Source organism: Xenopus tropicalis, chromosome 4, assembly GCF_000004195.4.
Source record: "Xenopus tropicalis strain Nigerian chromosome 4, UCB_Xtro_10.0, whole genome shotgun sequence".
Classification (NCBI taxonomy): Eukaryota; Metazoa; Chordata; class Amphibia; order Anura; family Pipidae; genus Xenopus; species Xenopus tropicalis.
In genome coordinates this window covers 40,016,897-40,032,005 of record NC_030680.2, presented here as the reverse complement: position 1 = coordinate 40,032,005, position 15,109 = coordinate 40,016,897, and the positions used below count along the sequence as shown (strand labels likewise).

The 15,109-nt window shown below is 36.2% G+C and overlaps 1 protein-coding gene across 2 annotated transcripts in view; it reads left to right on the top strand.

The window, feature by feature from the left end:
- Positions 1 to 13,133, top strand: part of pacs1 (phosphofurin acidic cluster sorting protein 1) — a 44,762-nt gene extending 31,629 nt beyond the window's left edge. For both annotated transcript variants that reach the window (XM_002935361.5, XM_031900699.1), the window contains exons 17-24: positions 1,329 to 1,439; positions 1,519 to 1,621; positions 2,287 to 2,329; positions 5,562 to 5,604; positions 5,731 to 5,869; positions 6,105 to 6,301; positions 8,667 to 8,786; positions 9,967 to 13,133. In XM_002935361.5, the coding sequence (XP_002935407.2) occupies positions 1,329 to 1,439; positions 1,519 to 1,621; positions 2,287 to 2,329; positions 5,562 to 5,604; positions 5,731 to 5,869; positions 6,105 to 6,301; positions 8,667 to 8,786; positions 9,967 to 10,082 (872 nt within the window). In that variant the 3' untranslated portion in view covers positions 10,083 to 13,133. The remainder of the gene's footprint in view (positions 1 to 1,328; positions 1,440 to 1,518; positions 1,622 to 2,286; positions 2,330 to 5,561; positions 5,605 to 5,730; positions 5,870 to 6,104; positions 6,302 to 8,666; positions 8,787 to 9,966) is intronic.
- Positions 13,134 to 15,109: the final 1,976 nt, after the last annotated feature.

Genomic DNA, 15,109 nt, shown 5'->3' with positions numbered 1-15,109 from the left:
ATTAACAGCATTAAATACATAAATATGTATGATACAGGTCTTCTAAATACTTCGATTTCCATCTGCATATGATTACCTAAATTATGTGGCATGAGACTCCAAATCATAAGCTGTAAATTATATTTTTTCTATTTTACCACAAACTATAATGGGGCTTGTTTATAAACACCAGGCAGAGTTACTGCTGGGCAGTAACCCACATCAACCAATCAATAATTAGATAATTTTCAGACAGCTGCAAGCAAAACAATTGGGCTGATGCCACACATATATTTTCGGCAAGCGGAAAAATGATTGCCGAAAATATCGCCATATGCTCCTACCTTTGCCTGCATCCGAATGAATGAAATACGCTCGGGTGCAGGTTTTATAACCTGACTTTTTTTTCCAGCCACAGTTGCCCCACATTTATTTTTGTTTTATACAAAACACACAGATACATGTTTTCACTATTATCCAAGTGCAACGACATCTAATATATCTGTTATAGTATTCTAAAATAAACTAAATGGCTACAAACACACCCTGTCACTACACTGTGTTTCTCTAGTTACAAACATGTATTGGGTGCTGCACATCCTTCAAGGCACCACAAACGCACACTTTGACCCCATACATAGTAGGATAGGGGTCAGCACTTACTGTTGGGGAATATATATATATATACATATACATACATACATATACATACATATACACCAGTATAAAAAATGCATACACACTCACTTATCTGTCTCTTTCAGGCACCCTTTCCTCCATGTAGGAATTGCACCCCTATAGTTACACCACTGTATATTCTTTTATTTTGGTCGTGTTCTGTTCAATGTTCGTATGCCTCTATATTTACTTCTGTAAGACTTAAGGGGACTGTTTAAATAACTGGCTTAGCATTTATAGTTAGGTTTTAATGTTTCCTGAAGTGCTGCCAACTGTTTGATGATCTTATTAAACTGGTTTACAGGCATGGGATCTATTAACCAGAATGCCTGGGACTTTGAGCTTTCTGGATAAGTGTTCTTCTGTTATGATGATCCAAATATGTTATACTAATGTAATGATTTATTGTAAACATTAAATCATTCCAGTATACTGTTTTGCCACCATTATAAATGTATGCAGCTTCAAGTACAATCTACCATCAAGTACAAGGTAATGTTTTATTATTATAGAGAAAAAGAAAATTGTTTCCAAGTATTAGAATTATTTCTAATAAAATGGAGGTGGAATTTTCTGGATATTGAGTTTTTAGATCCCATACTTGTATGTGTAACAAAGTGGTTATACAGAAATTTGGTGAGTCAGAAGATATTTTCTCATGTCTCCTTCAGGTTCTCATCCAGTATGTAAATACCTTGCGTCCCTGGATCCTCGTTACTCCTCTCTTTTCTTTGATGTTTCTTGGAGGGATTTGTTCAGTAAATCAGAAGCTCCAACTTCAGGTAAGAAAAAGGAGTAAAGCTGTTAACTGTGCTCTAGGGAAGTGTGGATACTTAGTGAAACAAAATATTTTTTCCTTAGAACCCTTTGATGTAATTGCCCGGATCATGCAATATGTAACTGGAGCCACTTCCTTGCTTCAACTGCCAATAGCAGAAGCCATGCTTACCTGCAAACATAAACTGTAAGTAGAAATGATGAGCTATGGTAACATTTACAGTTAAGGTAGCATTTATAAGTGCATGGTATTATGTAGATGTTTTAGAAGTCGGTAAGAACACCTACAGTTGGAGAAAAGAAAATGGAAAATGAAAAGCTTTTGGTATCCCTGGACAACATATAAGAAACAATTGCTAAAACCAACTGAACCTTAAAACTGTTCAAAGATGCAATATAGTACCAGGTCTACCAGAATGTTTTTTTGTGTTATTCAAGATTTCATGTTCCTTAAATGTAACCCCCCCCTCCTCCACTTACCTGAAGGGGAAACACTGTCAACATTGTTGATATATTGAATATGTATGTGAATTGAATAAACTGTGTAACCCCTCACACACTCTCTTCTGTATCCCTCCTTTTCCATGTTCAAAGGAAATAAAAGCAATGGCATGGCTGCCCATGCATATTATATTATTGGGTACTGGCACCCTAAGCACATAATGGTCATTGAGAGACTGTGCGTATTGGGCCCCAAAGCAAATTATATACTGTAAGAAGCAGTGCAACCGCACCGCAATGGTAACTGGTACAGCGTACCAGTTACCATTGCTTCTATCTATATATTATTTGATATTTTTTTGGCTTTGTTTTATTAAGCCCTTATTATATGTTTATCGTGTATTTTCTCAGTCAGGAGGATGATTCATATCAGAAGTTCATTCCATTTATTGGGGTAAGTTACTTAACATGAACCTTGTTGTTACCTTCTGCATGGCTGTTACTTGGAAGAAGATTCACCCTTTAGAGAAATGGCAAACAATGCTGTTTTGGGATATTTAAGTAGCTGCAAACCATGGCATTAAAGCCCTTAATAGAGCCCCCATATACTTAAATCGCCGTTACCTGACAAGTTTAGTGATAGCAGTGTAAGTCACAGCGGGCTGTCTTGGATGATGTTATACTACATTTTGCTCATTCTATAGTATCTGAAAATGTTTAGTATACTCTCAAACACCTTCTTGGGGAACTCTGGCATTAAGTTTAAACTTTTTATATTGTTTAAGATTTTTCTTTTCATTGTTGTACTCCTAAACAGTGACACAACTAAACTTTGGACATTTTCTGTCACAGCCTTTCTGTCACAGCCTTTCTGTCACAGCCCTTATGCAAGTATTATAAAGTACCGTTATGGGATCCCTTATCTGAAAACCCATTATTTTTTTTTTTTACCCATTTTTCTCTATAGTAATAAAACAGTACCTTGTACTTGATCCCAACTAAGATATAATTTATCCTTATTGGATGCAAAACAATCTTATTGGGTTTAATTAATGTTTTATTGATTTTTTTGTAGACTTAAGGTATGGAGATCCAAATTGTGGATAGACCCCTTATCCGGAATACCCTTGGTCCCTAGCATTCTGGATAAGGGTCCTATACCTGTATTAGCATACAGTGGTATGGATTATTAAGGTTAAATGTGTATTTATTAGCCCCTAAGAAAATTATTTGCATTTACAATAACCGTGTTATGTTATATTTCTTATAAATTACCCTGTAGTGTAAAGAAATATACAGCAACTCCACCAGTGAATTGGGGTGAGAAAGTAGTGTGGGAATATCACCTTTTTCATCTCAACTGGGATGTCTCTGATTAAACAACATAAGTACCTGGAAAAAAACAGCCATGTAACCAACTGTAAACGGAAACGTAAAAATGGAATTGTGTGATATTACTATACATAAGGGACTGATCTGATTGCCTTTCTGTAGTAATTTGTCTCCATTTCTGGAAAAACTTATACATTTATTAAAGTTGATAAAATTAGATGTGTCACTTGAAATACCTCTTAACCTGTTTTGCTAAAAGTACAATCTTTTCCATAGTCTGCAGTATCTTTTTATGTCAGTATACATTGATTGAATCTACTGGCAAAACAACATCAAATAGAATTACTGTTTTGAACATTCCCTAGCAGCTGAATGTATTTTTTGTTCATGAGAAAAAAAATTTCTTTTGAAATTTCAATGCAGGCCTTTTTTTTTTGTATCCTACTTCTAAATAATCATTCATCCAAAAGTTCCAGGCTGCTCTCTCAGCTGTTAGGATAGTTTATTGGCCCAACACAAATATGACTCATTTAGTTTGCATTGGACTACTGTGGCACTTCAGCTGACAGATAGTGTATTTTGTTTACAGCTGTTGAAGGGTAAGCCAAAATTATATTGCAATATTTATATTTTGGGCCTCTACATGCCACATAGCATTGGTAATCACATATATTGTATCAAATATTTCAGAAAAGCTGCAGCGTTCATATTTATATGATGCCAAAAATGCTAATTGGGAGCTGATTTTAAGACATTTGTTGTTTTGATCAGTGTTGGACTGGCCCACCAGCATACCAGGAAAACTCCCTGTGGGCCCAGGTTTAAGTGAGCCCTCCTGCTCCTGACCATTTGGCCTGTTACATGGTCATTCCCTATTTCTAAATGGGAAGAAAGAGGAGAAATAGATGGAAGAATAGATGCTAGCATGTAAACAAGAGACTAGGAGAATAAAGGAGAATAGGAGAAAAACTGGTTGGAAACGGACCTAGGGGCTTAGGTTTTCTGGTGGGTCCTGGGTTCCCAGTCCGACACTGGTTTTATTGTTGTGTAAAAATACAGCATTTATGTACTTTCTAGAATATAAGCTTTTATGAGGAGACATTTTTGTTGATTTTCACAAACCTTGAAAAAAATCCACAAACTTTAGCAAAGATGCAGATTGGTAATTTTGTAAAAATATATATTTACCCAATCTGAATAATTTACCCTTTCTGAATAATCTAAATAATTTACCATTCTGAATTATTTAGAAAGCAAACTTCCTATAAATATCTGGTTTGGGATCTCTACCTTGTTATTAGGGGCTTTTGCAGTGCTTACAATGCAAATAATTAGGGGGTTTGCTATCCTGTTTATACAAATGCTAATAAAGTAAAATTCAGAAATCGTGTTTTTGTTTGCAGCGACTGGTGTTGGCCATAAAAATTCAGATGGGCGAGTCTCTACAAAATGAGGAGATTTCCAATTTAGTACAGTATAGTTTACAGAAACATATTTACCATATTTAAATATTTCAGGATTTAAAAGTATATAGGGTTTTATAATATAGAAAGAGAGTTTTCTAGCAGGGTGTCAGACATGATATTTTGTATGCACTCCTTTTATGTTTTAGGCCTCTACATGCCACAATGCCACATACTTTGGTAGCCATAAGCAGTATGTGGTATCAAACAAATCAGAAGGCCCATGGCAGTTCTATTTATGATAATTAGAAAATGTGGGATATGAGATGCTGTCAAAATTGTGCAGAATTGTACAGAAACAGCTTGGAGTAGAAAGACATATGAACCTGTTTTGCATTTTTAGAGTCTGCACTATAATAATTATAGTATGGTAGGGCTATCCTACTGTTACTCTTACTTCAGGCACTGAATTTTTTTCAGAGGAGCCAAATTGTCAGTCAAGACAATTAGAATGTAATATTAATATATTATTTAGAAGTCACATATTGTTGGTGCTATATGAACACATTGTTGAGATATAGTGCTATTTATTTGACTATTGTGTTGATAAGTGTTTTTTTTTAATTTTGGAATCATCTTGTGAAAGATTCAGTAATTGATAAAATGTTATTTTAGCAAAGAGAAAGGTACATCTCCTAGAATTCAGAACCATGTTTTAGATTTACAATTGTTGTAGTCTCGTGAAATCATACTTTTTTTCCCCTTTCTGCTATTCATTCTCAAAGATACTTTTGTTTTGCTGGCAGATGGGGGTCCTACCCTGACCCATATTCTCTCCTCATTTCAGAAACCTTTACATAGATTTCATTATATAATGTGTTCTCCCGTCTATATACTCCTTGTCTGCTTTGTAAGGTCTCCCCTCTCACTGCCCCTCGTGTCCTCCTACAGGTGGTGAAAGTCGGACTGGTGGAGACATCCCCCCCAAATACTGGTATGTGAGGAAAGTGTAAAGAAGAAACAACATTTCTGCACCTACACCATCCTTGAAATGCAAAGGAGGTGACCATGGCATAGTTAAAGTTGTGTATTTTTTAATCCGTCTGCTTGTCCTTTACAGATGCAGAAGATTTGGTTTCCCTTAATGTTGGTGGTCCTCCTTCTACTTCTCCACCTTCTTCATCTATACTCCCTCGAGATGGATCAGCAACACCGCCTTCCTCTCCCTCACTTGGAAGCGGCCTTCAAGGAAACACAGGGTGAGAAAAATAAATACTTTAGAAAATCAAGACTGTTATTGGAAATTTCCCCCAAAACATTCTTTTTGACTAATGAAAGAATTCTAAGGAATTCTAAGCAACTTTAATAAGAACAAACATTATCAAATATGAAGGCCAATTGAAAAGTTGCTAAAATAGGATATTCTATAAAATATCAAAAGGTAACATAAGGTGTATGCTTTTCTGTACTTTTCTGTATCTTTTTCTCCTCTAGTTCTACCTCAGATGCTCTCGGACTACAAGTAGATTACTGGCTGAGCTGTGATCGCCGAAGAGAGAGGGAGGGTGGCGGCAAAAACACCCTGAGAAGCATCTTCCGCTCTGTTGTGGTGTCACGTCTTCCTGGCCCAGACACACCACCTGGAAGCATGAGTCTTAGTGTTGTGACTGCAGAGCCACGAAATAAGAAAGGTGAGAATAACATTGATAAATTGTGTCTGTTGCATGTCTGAAAACTCTTAAGACAAGCTTACCTTGTTCATTCTGTCCATTGCTCGGTGATGGTGCATTTCAGACATGTATAATAGTGAAAAAAGTGACCTGCAGTAATAGCTAACTGCAATTTTATTTATTATTGTGTATCATCTATATGACATTATAATTAAATCTATTTAATACTGCTGACGCATGGTTCCTTAACTGAGTAGTTCTGTTTGGCAAGACTCAGTCAAAAAATGCAAACTTGTAATTGCTAATACAATTTATATAAATATGTAATTGCTAATATGCTAAATAATAGCCAATTTGAAAGAATCCTCTTAATGTATGTGCCAGTTATTTACCGCAATCGGGCACTTAAATAACAAACTGCAACCTCACTCATGTGAACTAGAACTGCAATTCTTTTATTTTATTAAAAGATGGCTTCCTCGTGGCCTGTGTGAGTCTTCCTCATCATATAGAATACATTACATTCTCTATTACATGTAGTGTGTGATTCACTATAGTGTATTTCCAGTAGACTGTGTCCAGCATTTGTACTTCTAGTCCTGGTACATGAGCTCTGTCTTTTTTTTACTGCAACAGTTTGGTGCTAATACGACACTTTACATTAAATCAAAATGTTGCCTTTAGCAGGTGATAAATACAGGGCTCACTTTACTACTTGTCCTTGCCAGAGATTCCCCCTTATGTTGCACGAATAATATGCTGCATTGTGTTTTTAACTAGTTTTTATCCTTTATCCATCATATGCAAGCACGTAGCAATACATAAATATGAAGGGGGAGAAGGATCCCACTCCTTGCCAATGAGCCCTAATATATTTTGTTGTGGTAGAAATGTGTCTTTGGTGGTGAGCTGCCTCTCATTGCAGTTTACATTTCTCATCAGCCCAGATTATCAGATCAGGGGCAATTCTTTAAAATGCATGTGGCAAGGCCCCACTAATTGCTTATTTAAAATCAACTGCAATCGGTGCAGCCCTTCCAGCTGTATTTTCTAGACATGTCACTGAATTTTCAAGTTATCTGGTAACCTTATTATAAACCCAAAATATTTGCTTTATCTATTGTGAATCGGTCACAAAATTTCAAAGGAAAAAACATTATTTTCTACATGCAAATTGCTTAACTTACACTTTCCATTCACTTCTATGGTATTTAAACAGGTTTTAGGTGGAGTTAATTACTTTGTTTGCTGTAATTTTTACTCTGTTCCTAACTCCAAATATACCAGGAAAGCAAGGCCCCTTTTTAATCTGATGTAATCTGCAGTTGTTTGTGGTGGGCTAATGCAAATTACTGGTTCTCGTTATCTTGAAGCGACCATTATGATTTTCAGGTCTGCATTACAGTATCCTTTAAGGTACTTATATAAGTTTTTAGCTTTTAATACGTCTGCTACTCTCTAAGCTGTTACAGTAATACCTGTGTATAGAGTACATGCCTTCTGCATGACAAATGAGTTAAAGAGTAATAAGCAAGATACAGTAAGAATCAAGATTTTCAGTAAGCCAGACATCCCTTTGTCTGACAAGTGCTTAGTTAGTTAGAACTTGATTATGCCAGGCAAGCGGCCTACCTTTTTAAAGGAAAACGCTACCCCCAAATAATGTAGGTCTCTTCATCTCAATAAACTATCTTCATAAAAATATACTCTTTTAGTAGTATGTGCTATTGGACCCTCCTAAATAGAAAATTGCCATTTTAATAATTAAGGGCTGCCCCCCGGGATCACAGGATTCACAGTGCACACAAATAAGCCAAAGCACACATACATGCTAGGCCCCATTAGCCAATGACTGGACAGAGTTCTGCCTTTTGCTTCTTCCTGTTACAGTTAGAGCTGCATTATTTCTGGTTATGTGATCTCTAAGGGAGCACACAGCTCATAACAAAATGGCGGATCAAGGGAAAGGGTGTAAAAGGGCAGTATTTACTGATATATAATTTAGTTTGGCATGATTCTTTAATAGGACACTTTATATAATATAAATTGTCTGGTGGTTAAGTATTAATTCTGGGGGTATAGTTTTCCTTTAAATGCATAATATAGCTACTTGGGCATGATTTTTTGGAATCTATAGGCAATGTACATTACTGTCAGCAGAGCCAGCTATGTGGCATTAAGGTATAATAAATATCCTGACTGATAAGGCTTCCTGTGTAGAAAAACATACGCCAATGCATTTCACTGAATAGTGCTGTAGTAAATGCTAGTAAATTCCATCTATAAATGGGACACGTTTTCCCTTTAAATATATGACATGAGTAAAATTTTGTATGTTCACATTATTGTTTAGTTACATAGACGTTGGAATTTTATTGTATTGCAGTTCCCACGCTTTTTCTCAGCAAAAAGCCGAAGGAAAAAGATACTGATGCAAAAAGCCAAATTATCGAAGGAATTATAAGATTAATCTGTTCTGCCAGACAGCAGCAGACCATGCTAAGAGGTAAGATGTGCAGTTAGCATTAATGAAAAAGTGAAATAATGCTTTATCTTCCAGGGTGGACATATTCTCACATTGCTGTCTAGCGTTCTCTCCTCGGAAGCCAATAAAAAACCGCTGTAAAGCTTGCCTATTTGTTTGTTTGATTCTGGAGGCTCGCACAAATGCACTGTTTAGTATATCTTGCAGTATATCATCAGCCATCCATGTGACCCATATGCTTCTAGTTTTAAAGACCTAAATAAGGTCAATGTTTATTTCAACCTACAATCTTCTAGACATTTTGCCATCGGATGTAATCAATGCTGAAATTACCACAGACTTCAGGCAAAACAAGTCTGTACTAAATGCCAGTGTGATTAAATTAACAGCCTAATGACCCTGCTGTGGCCCTCTAATAAAGTAGAAATATTAAATTCAATAATTTTTCACAGTACTGGGTGCAGTATTAGAACCCCTACTTCTGGTTTCCATTTTATGGATTACAGTGCTTAATTAACAAGACACTTAAGCACCCTCTCTATTGTATCGGTAGTTGTGTGTAATTTCTATGCTTGAAGTATACAACCTTCTATCATACAGAATGCAGAATATAGTAGTGCTTTGTAAATACCTGTCAACATACATGTCAGTAATAATATTGTCATACCAAAAAAGGCTAAAAGTAATAGTGGAAGCAAATTGATGAGCCAAAAAATACCTTAATAACTTTGCATAATGCTTCCCTTAAATGTAACTGCAAAAGTCCCATATATACCATTTTATTTTACTTTCTCTCCAAATATCCTGCATATACCTGTTTCAGGTAGAGACCGTTTCAGGTGGCTTTTTTTGTTTCTTCTAAGTTCCTTTGGAGTTAGCCAGGATTTACTTGGACAAAAGATCAAAGTTAATGGACATGTACCCAAATGCTCATATCTTCCTTGTGTAGCAGTGCTTTTAATCCCCTGGTTTCCATGATCATATCCCCACACTTTATGTTCTTATTGTCTCTTCTGAATTATTTAAACATTGTTCCACAGTTCTTATGCTTGCCTTTTTCTACTGTTTTCTCATACATTTTCTGAAACATAACACTGTATATGTTTTTCTCTTTGTTCTCTCCTTCCCTTGACTTTTTGCTTCAGCATCACTCTCCTCAATCATCTTCTTTTTTTTTTTTTTTTTTTTTCTCCCCCTCCAGTAACTGTTGATGGACGACTTTTCGGGGATGTGAAGTTTTTCCAGGTGGCATCTCAGTGGCCAACCCACGTGAAGCATTTTCCTGTTGGAATATTTTGCTCAACCACAAAGCCATAAACTAACACTTAACTATCAGTTCCATTTATACATTCAAAATGTTGCACATCCCAGTCACACTTTTATGTTTAGATAATAGTGATTGTGGCTTTCTTCCAGGTAGGAACATACAGCTTGGTAGTTAGTTTACAGACTGATACATTATTATTTAAAGGGGAAGTTCAGCTAACAATAATCTTTTAGCGTGTGATAGAGAACAGTAACCTTGTATTTGCAGTTGGTCTGTATATATTTCTGTGTGTGCACACATTTACCTTTCTAATCTGATCCATTCCAAGCTGTTTGTTGGCATGGGTCACCTGGTATGAGATCCCTTATCTGGAAACTTGATATCCAGAAAGCTCCAAATTATGAGAAGGCCATTTCACATAAAAGTAAGCAAGTAATTCACATTTCTAATAAAACAGTACCTTGTACTTGATCCCATCTAAGCGCATTGAATCCATTTTTGTGGCAAAACAGTCTTATTTGGTTTATTTAATGTTTAAATATTTTTGTTAGTTAAAATTACAGAAAAAACCTTATCCAGAAAACCCAAATCTCAGGTGTTCCAGATAATAGATCCCATAACTGTACCTTCTGCTTTTTATTTATTCCATACAACTACTAAAATATAAATGCATAATAGTAAGCCTTTGAGGGGCTTAACTGGCTCCTTTTAAAATGTTTATTATTCTTGTAAGTTCTGCCAAATTCTGTTTAGCTCTTTCAGTGCTTGCAGGTGCTCTTCGATTTATGCTATGATTGATTTGATTTTTGCCATGTAAATCATTATGGCGTAGAGAAAAAACCTGACTAGAAATGTAGACTCTACAGCAGTGATATTGTGATTTTTTTTGTTGTTGTTTATTTGCTTGTTGTCTCATTTCGGTAACTTCAATTTTTCTGAATCACCTTCCACAACTCTCCAGTCATTCTAATAATCCCTCTAACAAGAAACCAGCAGGTGTGTTTCTCTATAATCGAGGTTCCAACAAGCTGAAACAAGGTGAAAAAAAACAGTAACATCCTCAATGTTTTCTTATAAATCTGAAAAGAGAGAACATGAAACAACGGCTTTTGATACATGGTGTTTCCTCCACCAGCGGAAAACTCTGGCAGCAAAAACTCCAATCTAGTGTTTGTGTTTTCTGGCCAAAATCTGCCACGTGTGCACACCAACAGACCAACGCCATTCCTGCCAGGGCTTACTTCCATGGGGTAGTTCAGTGCAGATTGGCTTTATCTCCGCTATAGTATTCCATTAACCTAATGCTAATGTAGATATTTACTTGTAGTAACCACATTTCTGAAACAAGATATTGGGATATGTGTTACAATGTTTGCGCGTTTCTGGTTGTTTATCTTTTAAATTCTTTTAACATTTTCTGTTTTAGAATTTCTGCTATTTGACTATTAAATGGATGGTATACACCTCAGTATACTTGCTGAATTGTACTAGGTTGTCCCAGATTTATGGGATTTCTCTCTAACAAACAGAAAATGTTGCTGCTGCTGTAGCTATATCTATGGGGAAACCTGTTGTTTTTGCTGGAGACAATGCTCTGCACACCGTTGAATTTTTGGAGAGGATTATTATAATGCACAGGACTGTGAGAAATATGTAGAATATTGAATTTAGCACAAGCAAAATATATAAAGTTGAATGCCTGTGGAAATTATTTACATTACTACTAACTAAGAATTGCTAAAACTTAATTTTTAGGCAAACTTCCCCTTTACTATTGTTACATACACTTGTTGCACATACACACATCTGCTCATCCACTGAAGAACACACTTCATGCTTCTGTATTTGCCAATTACATACTGTTAACTCCATGCATATGACTAAAGTTCATATATACTTGTACTTCATAAACAACTGTCAATTGCTGTTGTATTCATATTAGTTTATATAATATATATTGTGTGTCAACCATGTATGCAACAGAAAACGCAGGAAAAAATATTACAGTAGTGTGTGTAAGCTGTTAGAAATGTAATTGTTGTGAAAAAAAAAATTACAGGCATGCGTTTCGGCATATACCACCCCAAAATATCTACAAGGTATTAATACATTTGTTACATAGACATACCTCTCTCACACAGAACATATCACTCTTATTTTTAAATAAGAAAATAAATATGTAACACAATATGTAACACATAGCCAAACTTGTCATGTTGTCAAGTTACAAGCCCATATGTTACATGTACTATGTATTGTTACAGCTGTGTGTTACGCATAAATCGAGATGGGCTTATTAGAATGCTTAGGGATATTGTTCCATTTATTATACAGTATAATGGTTGGGTTTCCCCATCCACGAAAAAGGCAGGAGGGGTCACCCACATGACAGAAAGCAGCTTGTGTCGCAGTGGGCACTAAATGGAAGAATATCCTTTGAAGTCCCTGTATGTATGTATGTATGTGTGTATGTGTGTGTATGTATATATATATATATATATATATATATATATATACACACACACACACAAACATGAGGGGAGCTTCATGTAGTATGAACAAAAAAAGTGCACAATACTTTCTTATAAAGGATTTCTGTTACGACTATGACAAGCTAACACATATTTGCGCCTACCAGGCTGACAAATCAGGTGTATTACAAACATATTTGTAATCTTTAAACTTGTTCCCTTCCTGTAATCTTGCACACTCCAGTACTGTACCAAAACACTGCCAGCTCTGTCCATCAGTTTCTATTTTCATTTGCCTTTGTACCACTTTCTCCAACTTTACAGTCCTTTCTTCTCCTCCCTTGTATCTTAACATGTACAACTTACAAAGCACAATTTTCTCTAAAAATGAGTATGTCTGTCCCTTCTATCACACCCCCAGTGCCAAATTAGCCAGCCTTTTACCCTACAAGTGCTCTGACATTTTCCAGTTTCCTCCCGCCCAAGGCTTTACTAGAGTTAAACCCACACATGCCTCTGATGTTGTTGCACAATTTTGTATATAATTTGCTGCCCGTCTTTTTTTTCAGTTTTATATTGTTTTTAATTTCTAATATTATTTTCATTAAAGGTCCTGTGGTTTTTACAGTATGTCTGTGTGATTTGTTATAATAATGTGTTAACTGAGTCGTAACATCAATTAAACAAGAGAGATGGATTAAGTATAAGCACTGAGAAATACACTTAAAAAACAAGGTAATAATCAGTACTACCCATTTTGTTTAGCACTCGCTTACTAAATCAATCTACTGAAAAGCACAGGGTGTAGGGGAAAAGGGGACAGTTACTGGGATCCCCCCACCGTATGTCAGGTTTGGGTTAGCGATAGATGACCTTCACAAAACTTTTAAATTACAAATAGTGGCAATAAGTCAAATTAGATGAACTTGCTGAGTTTTTCTTGGAGACGTTTCACCAGGCATCTGACTGGCTTTCTCAATTCAGAATTCTGACCTTGATGAATGAGAACCTTCACAGACATACAAATAATGGCAATTTTGTATTACTTTAGATTGAACAAAAGTTTTTCTTTTCTAAAAGGAAATTGGTTTCATGTTTTCCTTTCCCTGCTTCCTAATAGCAGCTCACTAAGCCAGGTCACCGGCTGGCAAAATCTAAAACATAAGTTTAAATATTTCTCATAAAGTTACCCCTTTTCGAGCATTCTCCCCCAAGCTATGCTAACTAGTGATGTGAGGGCTGTGAATTCCGCAATCCATCCCTAAATTCCTGTAATAATTTACACCAGACCCCAAGCTAATGTCACAAAGGCAGACTTATTAGTGGTCATGTCAATAGAAAGGGTAGGGTACAGGTCAAAATAGGCCCTGGCATTTCAAGTACACAGAGGCCTAAACAGCAGCCCACAGACCCAATATATAGTGACTGTCTATGGCATCTTACAGCAGTCCCTCTTGCTTACCCACAGATTGCCAGTTTGGTGAGGTATTTAGGGGACATTAAAAGCAGGGCTTGTTTGCCTGCGACCTTTCTCCTGTAGCCAGTATGTCAGATTATACCTGTAGGTTTCAGACCAGCCCTTAGAAAACCTATTAGCTTCCAGCTATTATTTTGATAAATTAGTTGCTGGCAATTCTCTAATGTTACTGAGAAATGCATCGATCAATTTAGAAAGTCAGGAACCTGGCCTACAGGGCTGGTACTGAGAAACACGAGGGTGGGAAAGATAAAACAATGTTATTGAAGCTTCACTTTTCAGAGCCATTTATTTACCATAGCTCTCTGTCTTTGCTGGATGGAGAACACTAATTTAAGGTTGTACACACAGCTTGCTGAAGAATATTTTTCAAACATGAGTTCGGTCACATGGCTATTGGTTGTCACCTCATGTTTTCAGTGGGGTCTGTACCCACCGGAATGCAAACTTTCTCAGTTTAATTGAATCTAATGCTGATCGGTTGGGTAGAGGCTGATTGGTTAACAAGTACAGTGGAACCCGCAAAACCAAATGGCAAATGTGTTTTTAATATACTTTTTGGACTCCAAGTATAAATGCTTTTAGTGAAAGAGCTTCCTTCAGTGAATTTATCACGCTTAGGCATAAAAACACATTTTGCCATAAGCTTTATCCAGATTTATAAGAGTTTATCTACAGAATTTAGGCATAAGGTTTTTAGTATGCTTGGTGCAAACAGCTGCTTTATAATTTGTGAAACAAATATAATTTGAACAAAAAAATTGCAGGCAATCCCCTAGATAAGTACTATGCAGGGACTAAACAGATAAGAGGATTTCCTTCACCCACAAAAAAATTTGCATTATGTATAGGAAATATTTTACAGGCTTTACTTCATAAACTAGCTAGGCACCAGCACAGAAATGGAAAACGGCTAGCGACTGCTTGATTTTTATTTTCCTTTACATTTTTATACCTGAATGACAGTATTGGACACAGAAATGTTAGTCATTCAACATTAATGGGAAAAACTTGTGTAAAACAAATGTACAATGTAATGCAGTCCTTCCGTAAACTAGACATGAGGGTGGGGGGTAGGGATCAGCAACTGAAGGCCCATAGGATTAATTTCTCTGTAAAATAGCACAGC